The sequence below is a fragment of the Hippopotamus amphibius genome, chromosome 4 (assembly GCF_030028045.1).
Source record: "Hippopotamus amphibius kiboko isolate mHipAmp2 chromosome 4, mHipAmp2.hap2, whole genome shotgun sequence".
Taxonomy (NCBI): Eukaryota; Metazoa; Chordata; class Mammalia; order Artiodactyla; family Hippopotamidae; genus Hippopotamus; species Hippopotamus amphibius.
Genome location: NC_080189.1, coordinates 106445974 through 106463866, shown reverse-complemented (window position 1 = coordinate 106463866; position 17893 = coordinate 106445974). Strand labels below are relative to the sequence as shown.

The 17893-nt window shown below is 47.6% G+C and overlaps 1 protein-coding gene across 1 annotated transcript in view; it reads left to right on the top strand.

Moving 5' to 3' along the window:
- The window catches only part of ABCA13 (ATP binding cassette subfamily A member 13), a 324555-nt gene that overhangs the window by 220173 nt on the left and 86489 nt on the right, over positions 1–17893 (top strand). The window contains 3 exon segments of the mRNA XM_057732590.1: positions 11657–11711; positions 12289–12466; positions 14435–14550. Of these exon segments, the coding sequence (XP_057588573.1) occupies positions 11657–11711; positions 12289–12466; positions 14435–14550 (349 nt within the window).

Below are 17893 nucleotides of genomic sequence, written 5' to 3'. Positions count from 1 at the left end.
CCTGCAGCTGGGGGACAGGCATGGGTGTGGACTTAGTTCATCCAGGGGTGGGGGACACAGAGTATGTGTCACCTTAAAGGCTTTGTTCCCATGTCAGCAGAGTAGTCACACATAATGTCATGAAATCATATATTTCCGGCTCCCAAGGGAAATTAAAAGTCCATTGAGGCCAAACCCCCCAATCTCAGTGGCTTCTTCCTGCGCCTCCCACAGTTAGTCAAAGAGTCTCACCACCCTTGGGGCCCCGAATTTGCATGTTTTCATGCAAATTTCACCACCTGCTCCTGCACAGCCTCTCGGTGGGTCCCTGGGGTCCCACCTGCCCCAAGCCCACAGCCTCATGTCCCCCCTGCAGTGCCCAGGGTCACCCACAGAACTTGTTCCTGAGATAACGCACCCCCCTGCTTCCTGTATCTCCTGTGAATCAAATAAAACAGACTCTGCCCCATGACCTGTAGTCCCTGTCCCCGATCCACTCCTATCTGGTCCGCCAGCCCCTCCGGCCTCCCCACAAACTGCCTCACCTCCCCCTACGCGCAGCCCTCACCCCACAGGCTCCTTGCTGTCTCCCCAGGTGTCCCGGCGCTCACCGCAGGTCCTGGTTCCCTTGGTGTCTGTGTGTCACACCCTCCTGGGTGAAATAATAAATAAAACCCAAACCCAAGTTCAGTCCTGCTTACCCATCACAGGCCACCTCCCCTCACCCTTCGATCTCACACACACGTCTGCATCCCTCCCTTTCCGGGTGCTCCCCTCGGAAAGCATTTTTGTTGAGATTCCACTGATATTGATTCAATAGTAAAGACACAGTAAAAATGCTAACACTCTGCTGGGGGAAGTGTTTCTAAAGCGGTGAAATTGTCCTTGCGCTGTATTCCAGGCATTGGTGGTCACGTGTCCTCCTGTGACAGAAGCCACCTTCTCCTCTGCTGTGACCCATCACTGCACCCATTCCCCCCTTGCTCCCCTCCCCGCCCCCCTCAGCATGGCCAGCACATCACCCTGACGACGGATGACCTGCTGCCCCCGCAGGCCTGGTTCCTGCTCTGCCTCTGTCCAGACGGCCTCTTTCACCCTCCTTCCCCTTCAGCGTTTCTGCTCAACTTATTACATTAAAAAATTTGTTGAGGTATGATTGACATACAAAAAATTATAAATTTTAATATACATGATGAGTTTGGGATAAGTATATACCATGAAACCATCATCACAATCAGGGCCATAAACATTTCCTTTGCCTCCAAAAGTTTCCTCCTGCCCCATCTGTCTGTCCATCCATCCATCCACCCATCTGTCTGTCTGTCTCTGTCTATCTATCTATCATCTCTCTATCTAGTAATACAAAAACCAACATAAGATATACCCTTTTAGCAGATTTTTCAAGTATACAGTACAGTGTTTTAAACTCTAGGCTCTGTGCTGCACAGAGACCTCTGACTCATTTCTTGCATAATTGAGACTTTAGTCCCTTTGATCAACATCCCCCCGTTTTCCCCTCCCCCAGCCCTTGGTAACCACCATTCTATTCTCTGCTTCTAGGAGTTAAACTGTTATAGATTTCTCATGTAATTGGGATCCTGTAGTATTTGTTCTTCTGGGTCTGGCTTAATTCAAGGAAACAATAGAGAAAATGAAAAGGCACCCTATGAGATGGGAGAAAATATTGGCAAACTGTATATCCTATGAGGTTAATATCCAGTATATGTAGGAACTCCTGTGACTCAATAGCAAAAAAATAACTTAAATGAAAAATGGGCAGAGGACTGCACAGATGTGTCCCTAGAGAAGACACACAGGACTTCCTAGGTGGCACAGTGGTTAAGAATCCGTCTGCCAATTCAGGGGACACGAGTTCGATCCCTGGTCCGGGAAGATCCCACATGCCACAGAGGAACTAAGCGCATGCGCCACAACTACTGAGCCCACATGCCACAACTACTGAAGCCCATGGGCCTAAAGCCTGAGCTCTGCAACAAGAGAAGCCACTGCAATGAGAAGCCCACACACTGCAACGAAGAATAGCCCCCACTTACCACGACTAGAGAAAGCCCGCGCAGAGCAACAAGGACCCAACGCAGCCAAATAAATAAACAAATAAATATGTATTGGGGAGAAAAAAAAGAAGACACACAAACAGCCCCCTGGGCTGCATGGAGAACATCCCAGCTGATGCGTGGTTTGGCCTCTGTGGTGGGAGACATGCAGGGGGGGATTGGGAATCGGTGTCCGGGGTTCCTCACTGACTTCCTCCCTGCCCTCAGAGAAGCTCAGACACCCCTGCCCAGACCTGACAGACACCTGCGCTGGGGCCAGAGAAGGGCTGTCCTGCATCAGGAGCTGGAGGGAGCCGCCCCTTCCTCCCGTCAGTACCCTGCTTTCCAAGTCCCATTGGAGGTGGCAGTTCTCAAAGGTGCTCCCAGCCCTGGGGAGGGCAGAGAGGCCAGGGTACATGCGGGGTCGTGATGCGCCTGGAGCTCGGGAATGAGATGTGCCTGCCCCCAGGAGGGACCCAGGTTATGGTCTCCCTGTGTTACTTCTCAATAAAATTTTAATTATGGTAAGAGTGGGCCTACCTACTCACAAGGTTGTTTCAAGAATCAAAGTAGAGTCTTCGGGAAACTAGAAGTCCAAATAATTCCACCTGTTGGTATTTTTCAGGAGGAAGTAATGAGCATATAATTTCAGATTTATATTCAAAGTTATGCTTGAATAATGGTTTAAAAGAGTTTTTAAAAAATTATAGCAACATACATGCCTCCAAGCAGGAGCGTGATGTAGTGGAATAGTGTAGAGAAGCAGTAGGTTTCCATGTTTATATGTAAACACAGACATCCAACCAGAAATATTAATAATGGCTTTTTCTCTGGGTAGTGGGATCACAGGAAATGCTTAAAATTTTCTGTGTGCCTTGCAGTAAGTTATGAATTTTCTCCCTTGTATGTATAACTTTTATAATTAGAAAAGAGACTGCTTGGGGAAAAAAAATCAATGTTTCACAGTAAAAGTGGCATTTCGATAGCTCTCCCCAGAACTTTTATTCTACCAAATTTCACTGTTCAAAGTCTAGAGTAGAACAGTAAGTACAGGCCATTTCCTAAGAGCGACCAGAAGGAAAATTTGTTTAGCAGAATTACTTCCCTGCGTTACTTTTGATGGAGTAAGATACATACTCCCCAGGAATAAATTGCCGACTCTTAGTGAGCGAGCCCACGCCTGAGAACAGAAGGGTCAGCTCAGGTCTGTTTAGCAGAACTTCTGCACGGAGAGCTGCTGGGTGTTGGGAACTGCCTTCAGCAGTGGCCTTCGGTCTACATGTCAGGGCTCTGGATATTTGAGAGAGAGGACTCAGTCACACCTGAGTGGAGGTGACAGGCACCTGGGCTGGGAGGGCTTGTGGTCACTGAGGTGTCAGGACCAGCCTTTCCTCTCTTCAAGGAAGAGTCAGACGAAAAGACAAATAAAACCAGCTCTCAAACTGGTATGGGGTCAAGGACCTGCCCCACACCTCATGGGAGGAGCACACTGCATGCACTGAGAAGGTGTTATCACGGGAACCGTCTTGGTGTGAGCTCACATCCATGCAGATCCAGGGAGATGCGTGAACTCCATGAAATGGAAGAGAAAAGATGAAGGAAAAGCCAGCCTGAGTTGCAAGGTGGGGTCAGAGGGAACTGCTGAAATGCAGGTGGTGGCATAAATTTTCATAGGATGCAGAGTCACCATACTGATGGCAAGTCTTCCTGCCCCATACACAGTCTTCTCAGAACACAGAGGGAAAAGATGATGTCATAAGCTGTTAGAATTAGGTGGAGAAAGAAGGCAGACAAATAATAATTAAAGTAGCAAGGACTATTAAGAAAACATGCATCAAAAACAAAACAGCTCTGGGCCAGTGAAAGGGTTTGCCATGATGCAGGCCAGATTCCCGAACTAGAAATTATGAGATAGTAATTATCGATAAAAAGGTCTGGTGAGTTTTCTGGAGTTCAAAGATAAAGAACAATTTCTTTTACAAATCTATAATAGATTACTTTTGAAGAAATACAAATAAGATCAGCTTCTGACTTTTAAAACTTTCCTTTGAGACCTCATCTTTTTACTCAGGGGTTATTTAGAAGTGTGGTGTTTAAATTCTAGGTTTTTGAAATTTTCCCGTTACTTTTCTGTCATTGATTCTTTGTGTGATTCATCATAGTTAGAGCACACACTCTGCATATTTCAATGATTTTAAGTCGGCTGAGGTTTGTTTTATGGTCCAGGTGTGGTTTATCTTGGTGAAGTTTCCATGGGGGATGAAAAAAGTGAGTATTCTGCTGTTGTTGGGTGGAGTGTTCTGTATATATCAATTAGGATTTTTATAAATTTATTTATTTATTGGCTGCATTGGGTCTTTGTTGCTGCGTGCAGGCTTTTCTCCAGTTGCTGCGAGTGGGGGCTACTCTTCATTGTGGTGTGTGGGCTCCTCATTGTGGTGACTTCTCTTGTTGCAGAGCATGGGCTCTAGGCACGCAGGCTTCAGTAGTTGTGGCACACAGACTCAATAGTTGTGACTCACAGGCTTAGTTGCTCAAGGCATGTGGGATCTTCCTGGAGCAGGGATGGAACCCGTGTTCCCTGCCTTGGCAGGTGGACTCTTAACCACTGTGCCACCTAAGAAGGCCCTTAATTAGGTTCTATTGACTGGTTGTGTGGCTTAGTTTATCGATACACTTGCTGGTTATTTGTCTGGTAGTTCTGTCATTTGCTGAGTGGGGGTATTGAAGTCCCCAAATATAAGTGTGGATTTGTCTGTTTCTCCCTTCAGCTGTCTCCATTTTTGCTTCGTGTATTTTGAGGCTCTGACAGTTGGTACGTAGTTATGTATTCTGGGTGGACTAAGTCATTTCTCATTGTGTAACATCCCTCATTGTTGCTGGTAATTTTGTCTGCTGTGAAGTGTACTTTATTTGATTTTAATGTAATCTTCCCTGCTGTTTTAAATTAATGTTTACATAGTATATCTTTTCTATCCTTTTACTTCTAGCCTATGTCACTATGTTTGAAGTGAGGTTTGTGTAGACAACATACAGTTGGATCATATTTTTTAATCCACCATACCAATCTCTACCGTTTAATTGGTGTATTGAGACCATTTACAAGGAATGGATTTACATATCAATGAGCTTAAATCTGACACTATTGTTTTGTTTTCTCTGTTTCTTTTTTCATGCCTTCCTGTGAGTTACGGAACAGTTTTTAGGATTCCATCTTGGTGTATCTGTTGTATTTTGAGTATATCCCTTGATCTAGTTTTCCTGGTGGTGGTTCTAGGTATTGCAGTGTACATGGGTGACTTACTACCATCTGCTGGTATTGGCATTTGCCACCTTGAGTGTAGAAACCTTACTTGTACTTAGGGCCCGTAACCCTCTCCACTTCTGAAATATAGTAGTCTTAGGTATTTACTTACACACTGAGCATCACCTTAGATTGTGTTCTAATCATTGCTTGTGTCACTGAGTATGACTTGAGAAACTCATGAGATAAAGGCTGGTCTGTTATATTTACCTCCATTTTTAACGCATTCTGATGTTTGTTCCATTTGGAAGTTCTAAGCCTTCTTCTGTTATGATTTCGTTTTTGTTTAGAAGACTTAGTTTTGCTATTTCAGAGTAGATTTGCTAATGGCAAATCCTCTTAGTTTTCTTTCCACTGAGAATGTTTTTATTTCTCCTTCATTCTTGATAGATAGTTGCACTGAATATATAATTCTTTTAAAAATTATTTATTTATTTATTTATTGGCTGCATTGGGTCTTCATTGCTGCTTCAAGGCTTTCTCTAGTTGTGAGGAGTGGGGGCTACTCTTAGTTGTAGTGCACAGGCTTCTCATTGCAGTGGCTTCTCTTGTTGCAAAGCATGGGCTCTAGGCACCCGGGCTTCAGTAGTTGCGATGAGTGGGCTCAGTAGTTGCACTGAGTGGGTTCAGTAGTTGTGATGAGTGGGCTCAGTAGTTGTGGTGCACGGGCTTAGTTTCTCCACGGCATGTGGGATCTCTCCAGACCAGGGATCAAACCCGTGTTCCCTGCATTGGCAGGTGGATTCTTAACCACTGGGCCACCAAGGAAGTCCCTGAATATGTAATTCATGGTTGTCAGAAAAGAAAAATTCAGCGCTTGAAAAATATTCCCATTCCTTTTGGATACCATGGTTCCAAATGAGAAATCCACTGCATTTTGAGTTTGAGTTCCCATTTCTCTCTCTCTCCCTCTCTTTCTCTCTCTTTCTTTCTCTGACTGGTTTTAAGAATTTTTTTAGTTGTCTTTAGTTTTTGGAAATTTAATGATGTCATATCTTGGCATAGATTTATTTGGTTTTCCTATTTGGGATTCGCTTAAATTTCATTTGGGATTAGCTCTGGACTTTATAGGTTTACATCTTTTGCCAACCTTGGAAAGTTTTCAGTCAATATGTCTTCAAGTACTTTTTCAATCCTCCTCTCTGTCTCTCTTCTCCTTCTTGGACTATAGTAATAAAACCGTCAGCACTTTTGCTATTTCTGGGGTTTGTTTTCTTTGTTTTTTAGGTTGGGTAAAATCTGGTGTTCATCCTTAAGTTCACTGATTCTATCATTTCTGTTTCCACTCAGCTGTTTTGTGTATCTAGTAAGTTTTTTAAAAAAAATTCTGTCATTTTATTTTCAGTTCTAGAACTCCCATTTGATTTTTTTTATTATTTCTGTTTATTTACTGATACATTTAAACTTTGTTCTACATCTCTGGAGGAGTCACAATTACTTGCTGAAACATCTTTACAGTGTCTGTCATCAGATGATTCTCACATCCGGATTCTTCTCAGTATTGGTATCTGTTCACTGTCTTTTCTCTTTCAAGTTGTGATTGTCCTGGTTCTTGTTGTGCAGGGTTTCCTGGACATTTTGGATGCCAATTATGAGCTTTTGAGTCCCATTACACTTTTGTTGGTGTGTTTGTTTTGTTTTGTTTTTAAGCAGGCAGTCCTCCTGTTGAAGTCTAGCCTGAGAACTGGGTAGATACATACGTTTAACCTGCCACTGGGCCCTGCTGATGCCCTCCTGGCAAAGCGGCAGGTCTGGGGGGTGGTGCCCCAGGTCTACCACTGAGCCTTGCTGGCACATACGTGGCAAAATAAGGCACTGGCTGGCACTGTCTCACTGCTCCTAAATAGGGGTTTAAGTTCACCCCCCATGAGCCCCCCGACACTGGGGGCAGGTGGTGGAGGACCAGCTACCCCACCCTGCGCACCTGTTCAGTCTCAGTGGTGCTGGGTGGGATGCGGTACGGTCCCTGCAAAGCCTTACGGCAGGGCAGAGGGTGGAGGTGCAGGGGTGCTGACAGCTGTGCTCCACATGGCCACGGTGTCTGGTGCTGCCAGGTGGATGCAGGGGCTGGGCCTCCTGCTGGGGGCGGGGGCTCTGGACAGCGGAGTGGTGACCGCCCTCACACCCCTCACTCAGTCTTGCTGGCCAGGTGCAGGAGAAGCCTTGGCTCACCTCTGGACCCTGGCGGGGCATCCGTGGTGCCACCTGTCTCTGTTAGGTGGGCGGGGGACCACTTCCTGCTGAAACTGCAGAGGGTGGGCATTTTCCCAGCGGTGTTTGGCTGGAGTGGGGATGGGTATGCCAGGAGGGTGTTCTTTTGTTAGGCCACCTTTTCTGCTCCCTCTGCTTCACTGGGGCTTTTCTTGTCTGTATCCGTCGACTTTTCCCATTTGGAAACTTCTGCGGTGCCTCGTCTGAGATCTATGGGAGGCAGTAAGGAAACCACGGGACACACCGAAGTGGTGTCCTTCCCGGTGTCCCGAGGTCCTTCTTCCCTCCTGTCGGAACCTTCCTGTGCATGCTGTAATGTCCAGCAGTTTGGGGTCACAAGGGAGAGGACCTGGGGGTATCGGGGCTACTCCATGTGGAGGAACCAGAATTTGGTCTCTGACTTTTTAACCACAATCTCCAAAGGCAGCAGGTCCTGGGATGCTGCCTATAGAATATGGTAGGAAAAAGCTGCACACCCTAAATTCTGTACCAGTGAAAGTGTTGCTCATAAAGTAAACACGCCACGGAAGTACCCACCTGTGGGATGTGGCTCAGAAGACATTCCATCGATATTCCTAGCAAAAGAAGTATTCGCAAAGACAGTCATCTGAGGGATTCCTCAAAAGTAAGATGACAAAAATATTGAATCCAGAGAGCGAATAAAATAACTTGGAGAACATAGACTCTAGTTAAGCACATAGATTATGCAAATGTTTGTGCACATGTAGTGAAAAAATTAGCTGAAGGTCAGAAAATTAACTGAAGTTCATGAATGATGCATGAAACAGAAGACACATAATGTGAAATATAACTCAATAATAATTAAGTGTATATAGAGAAAGCCCTGGACATTTTGAAATAATTAATATCAAATTGCAAATAGTGATTAACTCTGGCTGGTTTTGGATTGCATTATGGTTTATTTTAGTTTTATTCTGTACCCTGTTCTTTATTTAAAACCTTTTTACAATTGGCATCTACTATTGAATAAGCATAATAATTAATCTTAATATTGAGAATAGAACCTTTTTTTCCAGGAGAGATTAAGGGGAGGAAGAGAGAGAAAGCCATCAAAATGCCTTCTAGTCAGAAACGGGCATACATTTCTCTTAATATCCTGTCAGATTAAATAAACTCTCCTGTATCTCACCAATGAGTCGCAGTGAATTAAGTAAAAGAACACAAACGTTTGCACAAGTGTTGATGCCAAAGACAGTCTTTTCTTTGGTTGTGGATGTTTACAGGCATCTGGGCATTAATACTTGCAAAGATATATTTTGTAGAAGGAATGAATCCAGAAGTGACTACTTGAATTGGAGACAAGTTAAGTATTTTGCTATTATAATAAATACTGGACAAAAGCACGGATGTGCATTTTTACAGATGACAAATACACAGAATCTGGAAACCATAGCAGACGTAGTCTAATAAGAATACTAAATCAGAAAGCTAATTTTATACATGTATACATTGCCGCGGACTGATTCTTAGGAAGGAAAGCTGGAATATAAATGACAGAAATAATCAAACGATGAAACATCATTCAAGTGTATTCAAAATGCACATTTAGAAATGTTTCTGAAAGTTGGAAGTGACGCTGAAGAGAGACTCCAGTGATTTCCTTTGCTGCGTTGTGTTGCTGCATCCGTGGTTCTTCCCTGGTGTCACATCCCGAGAGCCCGTTGCGCTGCAACTGTTACCTAAATGCAGCTCCAAGCACACGTGACGCGATGGAGACCACAACCCCGTAGCAGTAACGTGGTTCCTACAAGGAGGGCCTCGAAGGCTGCGAATGCAGAAAATGCATAAACTGGGCTCCAGAAAGGCAGGGTTGTGGCTCTCACTCTGCTACTAACATGTTTGGCCTCAGAGAAGCCACCAAAATGTCCTCTGCCTCGGTTTCCTCCCCCGCCCCCTCCCAGCTCTGCAGCTGCACTTTCTCTGTCCCGGGGGAGTCACACTCAGCAGGATTCCAGGTGTGTGAAACACGTCCCAGGCCCTGTCTCTCTCCTGGGGGCTGTGAGAGGAGCTCTGACCCTAAAGCTTCACTATTGTTAGGAGCGGGACGGGGGCCAGGGAAGAAGGTGGTGGGAGTAGAGGGCCCGGGCAGGCGTGGTCGCTGCCACCTCTCCTTCCGGGGTCCAAAGCCACACGGACCCCAGGGAGAGGGGTACCTTCCACCTGTGGTCTCTCTCTTCTTTCTCTCCTGACTCTTCTACTTTGGGAGAACAGACACACAGGTCCCTTAGTGAAGTAACCAAGTCCCTTTTTCCCCTTTTGCAAAAAACAAACAAAATCTCAGCACTGTTGGAGAGGAGTGTCAACCTGAATTTGAAATAAGTTTAATCCTGCAGGGCTGCTTCTACCTTCAGAATATCTGTCGTTCTCGAAACGTCTGATGTGCTGACAACTGAATGGCAGAGTCAGAATTAAAATCTCGCCAGCATTCAGAAACCTAAGTGATGCAGGAGCGGACCCTTCCCCGGGGAGCCCCCCTCCTTCCCCATCCTACTCCCTGAATCCCTCCTTGGTCCCATGATGGTCCTGTGAGTGGACCCCATCCCCCCAGGGGTGGGGCACTCTGCCCGCCGGCTGCTGGGTCCTGGGCTCCTATGAGGTGTGTGTTGAATGAGTTCTCAGCCCTCGCAAGGAAGAGGCGTCAAATCTTCCTTTGACCATTGATGAAGTTCCAGGGGTGTCTGGTGCTCAGATTTCCACCCCCAAATCAGAACAGACTCAGAATGTTGTTTGACTTCAGGTCCAATGTGGGGAGCTGCTGTCTTAGAAAAGCTGGTGGTAAATGCCCAGCAGGGGAGTCGGGTCTCTCAAAGCCCGTGGAGGGATTTTCCTGCTAATGTGACAGCCTTCCTTCTCAAACACTGGGGTCTCAGGCTCTTTCTTTCTCCATCTCTTGCTTGTAAAGAGAATTTCTAGCTTCCCGGTGGATGTGAGATTCAGTCTCCCTGTGGCCTTGAGCACCAAGCAGAGGGCTGGTCTCCAGGTAGGACTCCCTGCAGGCCCAGGACAGGAACCTCAGGCATGCAGGCATCTTCAGGAGATTATATATTACTCTCTAAAACATGCAAACTATGGGACTCGAAAGCCAGTGCCAGATGGAAGACTGGGCCCTGAGAGGTTTCTGAGTGGAGGCCCCAGGAAGGTGGGTCAGGCTCCCTGTTAGCAGAACTGGTGGGACCCCGGGTTCTGTAGTCTGTTCCAGCCCCAGGCCTTTTCATCTGTTTATGTTTACTTCTACCCCATGCCCCACATGTTTCTGTAAAGATTTGATGTGCCCTCGTATGAGACGGTAAAATACGACAGGCTGAATTAGAGCCGCAAGAGGAGGAGGAACATAGGGGAGGCATGCGAGGTGGAGTGAGGATGCTGGGATGACCTCCATGCATCTGAAACGACCATCAGGACAGGAAAAGTGATTGGTCATTGTTGACCATAAGACAAAATGCCTGAAGCTCTGGAGTCCTTCTCAGTACCACATTGACAGAGTTTGCTGGGGTGGGAGAGCACACGTGGATGCCGTGAGTGACCTTCATGATGAAATCCTTTTAACTAAGTTGATGCCAGTTTCTCCGTATTGGCTGCTGTCGTTAGGATGATGCACAAGCCCCAAAAAGCAAATAAAGCAAAACCAAACAACTGCCAAAACAAAACCGGACCAATGAAGTACTTCAGTTTTCTGTCTAGACTCGGCTTGATGTAGAGGCGAATTTTTGAGTATTGCCCTGGTTTCCATCAGGGAACCCCCCTGAAGTGTTGTTGTGTGGCCTCCTGAGTCTGTTTCCACACAGTAAATAATGGGTGCTGCATTACTTAAGCCACAGGGACTGGGCCGTAAAGCGCAGTGACACATTAGCACAGCACCTGTCACATAGCACAGGCGTGTTGAGTACATGCAGGTGATTTCCAGGAACAGCAGCTACAGAAGTTCCAGTGCAAACTGGCTGAGCTGCTGGGTGGAACTCGCCATTCGTGGGGGTGGAGGGGCCGTGCCCGGGCTGGGCAGGCAGGCACCCTGGGGGGCTGGGGGGGCGGGCTGTCCCCGGACTCTAGGCCGAGGCTCGCGGGCTCACTTTCAACTTGTCTTTGGCAGGAATCACGGTCTACAGCCACCCGTACGGAGGAGCCTTGCTGAACGAGGACAGGATGTGAGTTGAAGGAACGGGGGTGGGAGGCAACCATGGAACAGCATCTCTGGCTGCTAGGGGTGATTCCCGTCCCTCTTCTGCGTCTCCCTGAGTGATGCTGGCGGGTGTGGTTCGTGGAGCAAGGCTTGGGCGTGACTGTGCACAGTGTGAGGATGGTGGTGGTTAAAGGAGGACGCACACTGACTGAGTCTGCCGTGCGTGAGCTTGTCATGCCGTGGTGTCACAGGATGTTTGTCTGTCTCTGTCTGACTTCACTCAGTATGACAGCCTCTAGGTCTGTCCATGTTGCTGTGGGTGGCGTTGCTCCAGTCTCCTTTATGGCCGCGTCGTGTTCCGTGGTATCTGTGTACCACGTCTTCTTTATCCATTCTCCTGTCCATGGACACTTAGGGTGTTGAATGAAAGATTCTTTATAGTCTATCGTGTTTTACAGTTCTCAGAAGTTTCACGCACATGATTTCATATCATCCTATCATAACCTTTTCTCCCCACCCCTGTCCTCCCCCCCACTTCATAATTAACGGTTCTGGCGGCTGTGGCCCCGCAGCCTCTGAGGGCCGCTCTGCTCTGCCTGCAGCCTGGAGAGCATCCGCCAGTGCGGCGTGGCCCTGTGCGTCATGCTGGGCTTCTGCATCCTGTCCGCGTCCATCGGCAGCTCCGCGGTGCACGACAGGGTGACCGGGGCCAAGAGGCTGCAGCACATGAGCGGCCTGGGCTACAGGACCTACTGGCTCACCAACTTCCTGTTCGACATGGTAGGACTCGGGGCGAAGTCCCTCCGTGTCCCTGCAGCCGAGGACGTGTGCCTGCCTGTGTGCATGTGCATGTGTGTGTGTGGCCACCCCACGCTATCTGCAAAAGCAGGGCCGTTTCCTGGAAGCGGGTTTCACGTTACGTCTCCTTTGCTCCTCTCCACCGGTCGTGTGGCGTTGCTCCCGAGGAGGGGGCTGCCGGGCCTCAGCTGGGATCTGAAGTGAGGGGCCTGCATAGATACGGAGAGAAAAGATGTAATCCCCACTTGGGAGAAACTCACAGAGCTGCATAAAAGAGAAACTAGCAAAAAGACTGTTAAAACCCAACGTAGCAATTGACACGATAAATGCAAGTGTAGGGTATTGTGAAAACCCCAAAGAAAAGGAAAGTCACTCCAGTCACCCCAGTTGAAGTAGCCTGGGACGCCTTCCTGAAGGAGGCACTGTCTGCACGAGGATTAAAGAAGCAAGAGTAGGGAAGAGAAAACAGTTCAAAACAGGCTAACTCAGAAGGGCGTGACAGACTAAGTAATTCCGAAAGCTGATTTGTAGGAGAAACGACCACTAATTACAGTAACTGCGGTGCCGGTGACCACAACCGTGTCTTGTACATGGCATGTGTTTCCTAACACGATGGTAAGTTCTGAGAAGCTCATAGTCTAACGCGGGTAAGGAGTGGATAGCCTCCTCCATTCCTTCTAAATAAGCAGCGCCCTCCTGGATGCCCGCCTGGGAGCCGGGCCACGTCCTCCTGCAGGTCGGCCCCGGGCCATGACACGGAGGCGCAGGACGAGGAGTCGCTCCTCCAAGGTGGTGTGTCCTGAGGGTGCAGAGCAGGCTGGGCAGTGCCAGCCACCCAGTCCTGGTTCAGGGCCGCCCCAGGGCCGCCCACTGCCACGCCTGCCGTTTACTGGTGCCCAGTGAAGGGGGAAGGATGCGCCAGGGGAGCGGAAGAGCGGGCAGGGGGATCCAGAGTCCCCAGTTTCCTGCCATCATGAGTCGATTATGTTTCCCTCGCACTGTGTGGCTCCTCTCTACCTGTAACGTGCCTGCTGGCTTAAGGTCAGGAGGACTGTTTTCTTCCAGTCTTTCATGCAGTCCTTCCCTGCCTGTTCAGTCACTCACTTAACAGGTGTCTTTGAGGCTCTGCTCTGGGTCAAGGTGTGCCTGAGGTGTTGGGGACAAAGCCATGAACAAAGCAGAGTGGGTCTCTGCCTTTAGGGCACCTGTGTTCTTATGGGCAGAAGCAGAAGGCACATAAATAAATATAAATAAATAAACAAGATGCGACTGGCTTGTGACCAGGTTTATCAAGAGAATGAAAGAAGGTCATGAGACCGAGAGTGACTTCAGATCAAAGCTGGGGCCTAAAACGTGGGGAGGGCCTTGCAGCCAGAGAAGGGGGGCTGGTGAGCGAGCCCCCAGGGAGGCTGGGGTTTGTCAGCCCGGGTAGGGGTCTGCCCTTTATTCTGAGCGTGGGAGGAAGCCATGCATCCTGGGGGCGGCCGGATTCCTCTCCTTTCCCCGGGAGGTGGGTGTGGACAGCTGTGTTAGCGGCTCCCCCACACATGGGGAGGTGTAGACCCCAGACGTTTATCCAGTCACCTTCTGGAGGCTGGAAGGCCCAGATCCAGGTGTGGGCGGGCTGGTGCCCCCAAGGCCTCCGTCCTGGAAGTGTGGACGGCTGTCTTCTCCATGTCTTCACTCTGCGCGTCTGTGTCCTCGTCTCTTTACATAAGGACACCAGCCCTGCAGGGTCAGAGCCCATTTTAAGAGCCTCATTTTACGTGAATCTTGAAGGGGACACATTCAGCCTCCAACGGTGACTCTCTAGGTGCGAGTGCACGGCCACGCACCTGTGCTGGGCGACAGGACGCACACCTCAGTGGGAGCTGACCTGGGGGCCGGGGGGTCAGGAGAGGTGGCAGCCAGGCTCCTGAGCTGACAGGCCCCCTTCCCTTGGCTCCACAGCTCCTTTACTTGGTCTCCGTCTGCCTGTGCGTCGCAGTGATCCTCGCCTTCCAGGTAACGGCTTTCACTTTCCGAGAGAACCTGGCGGCCACGGCCCTCCTGCTGGCACTCTTCGGGTAGGTGATGAGATGCATGGCTGCAGAATCACGGTGTATTTTCTGAAGGAGAAAACCCCCGGGGCGGCTTTGAACCTGCCGTCAGCTTCATGGTTTTCTCTCTTTCCGAGCAATTATGCTGCTTCTTCTGGGAGCGGAGCTGACAGCCTGAGCAGGATGCCCGGGGCCCCGCACGGGGGCGGATGACAGAGGTAGCCCCGTCTCAGGGCCTGTGACCCCTCAGCTCCACAGCCGTGCTCGTGGAGCTCTGTGTCTGCATATTTTCCCCTCTCCTGGTATTAGTAGTTTGGAAATGCTTTTTTTCTAACATCTGTCACTTTTTTCTCCCAGGAAAAGTAGCAAAAGCAGAAAAGGCATTTACAGATTTCCTGTTTGTACACAGGATCATCGCTGGCAGTCCCCAGATGGTACCTGCCGGGTGTCAGGGATGCATCGTGTCATGTTTTTTTACACATCATGTATATTTGGCTATAGATCTAGGCTAAGTGTGTGAGAGATACTTGCTAATAGTAGGGAACATAATTAAAGTGCTAATTTATTTTAATTTAAGGCTAATATATTTATATTTTAAGCAGAGCATTCTGCTTTCATCTAAGCCACGGATTCCAAGTAAAACCATTCTTACGTAAATGACAGTTGTGTCGGTGACCCAGGTTTATTCGCAGCATCTAATTAGGAAGCACGTGGGTCATCATTGGTTAAATAGACGTCTGGATGGGTGGATGGACAGGTGGGAGGCAAACCGCGAGACAAACAGAGGAGCCTTCTTGGGAACACTGACATTGCGCTAACTCTGCGACCTCAGAAACATTAACTTCTCTCTCTCAGCCCCACTTTCTTCCCTGTAGAGCTGCAGTTCTGTTACTGTGAGGACTATATTAGGTCATTCACATAAACCTCATCCACAGTGACTGGCAAGGGTTCCCATTAAGTTACCTTTAGCTCTTATTGTTACTATTAGAATTATTTTAATGTGTGGAGGATATCATGTCTTGAGCACTAAGGCGTGCCTGTAGTAAAGACATGTTTACTGTACTCAGTTGGAAATTTATGTTCCTATATATAAAGATCTGTGTATGTGGGCTCCTTGTCCTAAAATGGTTTGATTGCAGTTTATTGATCCAGTTGAATGCGCAGTGTGGTCGTGGTTCCTTACAATGTGAGCAAAATATATTTTGCTATAAATTATTTTTGAACTTTAGGAGAGCAGATTTCAAAAATTAAGGTGAAACTTAGACAAAATCGAATGGTAAGATGCTCTTTAAAAAAATACGTTTTTAGGAATTTTCCTTAAGCTTGTTTTGCTTGTCGGCCCCTTTAAGAATCTGAATTGCACTAAGAATTCTCTCCACATTCACGACTGCAGCGCTTTTCAAACGTTTCAGGAGACTCCCAGGTCTGGAGGTGCATTCATGGGCTGACAGGGTGACCGCTTCAGGTGAGGGGTCTTAGGTGAGAGGAGCCCGGAGGACCTGAAAAGATGCCTCAGACACGTTAGGCCGATTGCAGTGGACAAGAGCAGAGGGGGGGCCGACTGGACGCTCAGGTGACACCCCAGGGTTAGTTCAGGTTTAAACGGTGGGTCTTCCTCCACTGGAGCCCAGGTGTGCCCACGACTCTGACACAGCAACCCCCTGCAAGAGGAGGGGATCCTGGGGCCCACGTCCCCCGAGCGCCCTGGTGGACAAGAGTGTCGGCTCGCCCCTCCTGTCCCCACAGGCGCCCCGGAACCATCTCAGAAAGGCTGAATCCCAGAATAAACTGCGACCCAAGAACTTGGTCCAGCATTAAATGGGGCTATTTGTTTGGAATCTGGGAAAACTGGGGACTGTGTAAATGAATAGAGTCTCACAAGACATAATAGGGAAAAGTGCCCAGTTACAATTTTCCTTTTTCCTTTTTTTCTCTTTCTATGCAAGAAAATGTGATATTTAAGCTGGAAAGGGAGGAGAATTCACATCAAAAGAAAGACAAAATAACACCTGAAAATCTCAGACAAGAAAAAGAATCTAGCTTATATAAAAAATTGAAACCTTAACCACATATTTGGTGCACCTTTAAAGGATTGTGGAAATGAGATCACAGAATCCTATTCCATGTTTTGAAAAATTCATGTAGTGTGGGGGTGGGGCCAGTTTCAAAGGAAGGGAAAGCCTCATAAGTGGCAGAATAATTGTGAACAGACTGCCAACCTCCAGTTTTAATCATTAAAATGATATAATAGTTTAGAAGAAGAGGTTGTTTGAAGCAACCATATGTGTTACTAAAAAATAAATTATGCACTTTAAGCCAATTCTTTTCTTGAAAAAAAAAAAAAAAAAACAGGAAGACTGGAGCCGCTGATATGTTTATTTGAACCAAGTATTGATGTTTAAGAACGGTTGCATTAAAACACTCACCTCCACCTTGTATGCTCGAAAATCACTTTCTTCATGCCTGAATTATGAGGCAGACTGTTGGCAGAAGTTTCTGAAATACTCTGTGATTTTGTGTATAATATTACACATATATATCCTGTTTTTCTGAAATACGAGTGTCTCTTTTGACCCAGGGATGAATACCATAGGTTTCATGTGGAAAAGGAACTATACTCAAATCAAGGGCCTGGCATTATTTTGAAGCCTCATACTTTTCAGGGCTAGTTAATGTACTAGGAAAACCTCAGGCATTTAGAAGATACTGAGGTATTTCAAGTGAAGCCACTAAATCAGTCTGAGAAAATGGTGACAAGTTTACATTGAGTGTGCAGAGAACACGTGAGAACACGTGGGGTCTTCTGAGAAAGGCTGTGACTTAATGGCAGTGACTTCAGCTAATTAATACATTCTGTCAATAGAACAGAATGTATTCATAAATGTGTAAATATATAATCGTGGTTCTTATAACAACCTGAGGTATTTTCAATTGATAAAAACTTTCGTTGACTGTTCCTTTCCATTAAAATGGGAAGAAAGCTGCATGAAAAAATAAAAATAAAGAAAATAAAGTAAGCGACTTCTCTGCCGGTACTTGGAGCCCTGGTTGAGGTTCCAGCTTCCTTTCCTGGGGTGGCGCAGGGTGGCGGGGGGGGGTCACAGAGGAAGCTGCAGGGAGTTGGCTGTCAATGAAGCCTGGCTGTGCGCTCTGGGGGAGGAAGAAGGAGAGGTATTTTCACTTGAGGACCCTTGTGGGTGTTTTCTTAGCACGTGAGGTTGTCTGACACTTGTGAGGGCCGCTTCTACGTTTGCCCCTTGCTCCCCAGCTTTGGGGTCCCACAGAAATGATCCCCACTTTCAGCTCCTCCTGCTTCCCAGCGGTGGGCCCCCAGTCAGGTGTCTCAGCCACGTCCATACCATGTCCTGTC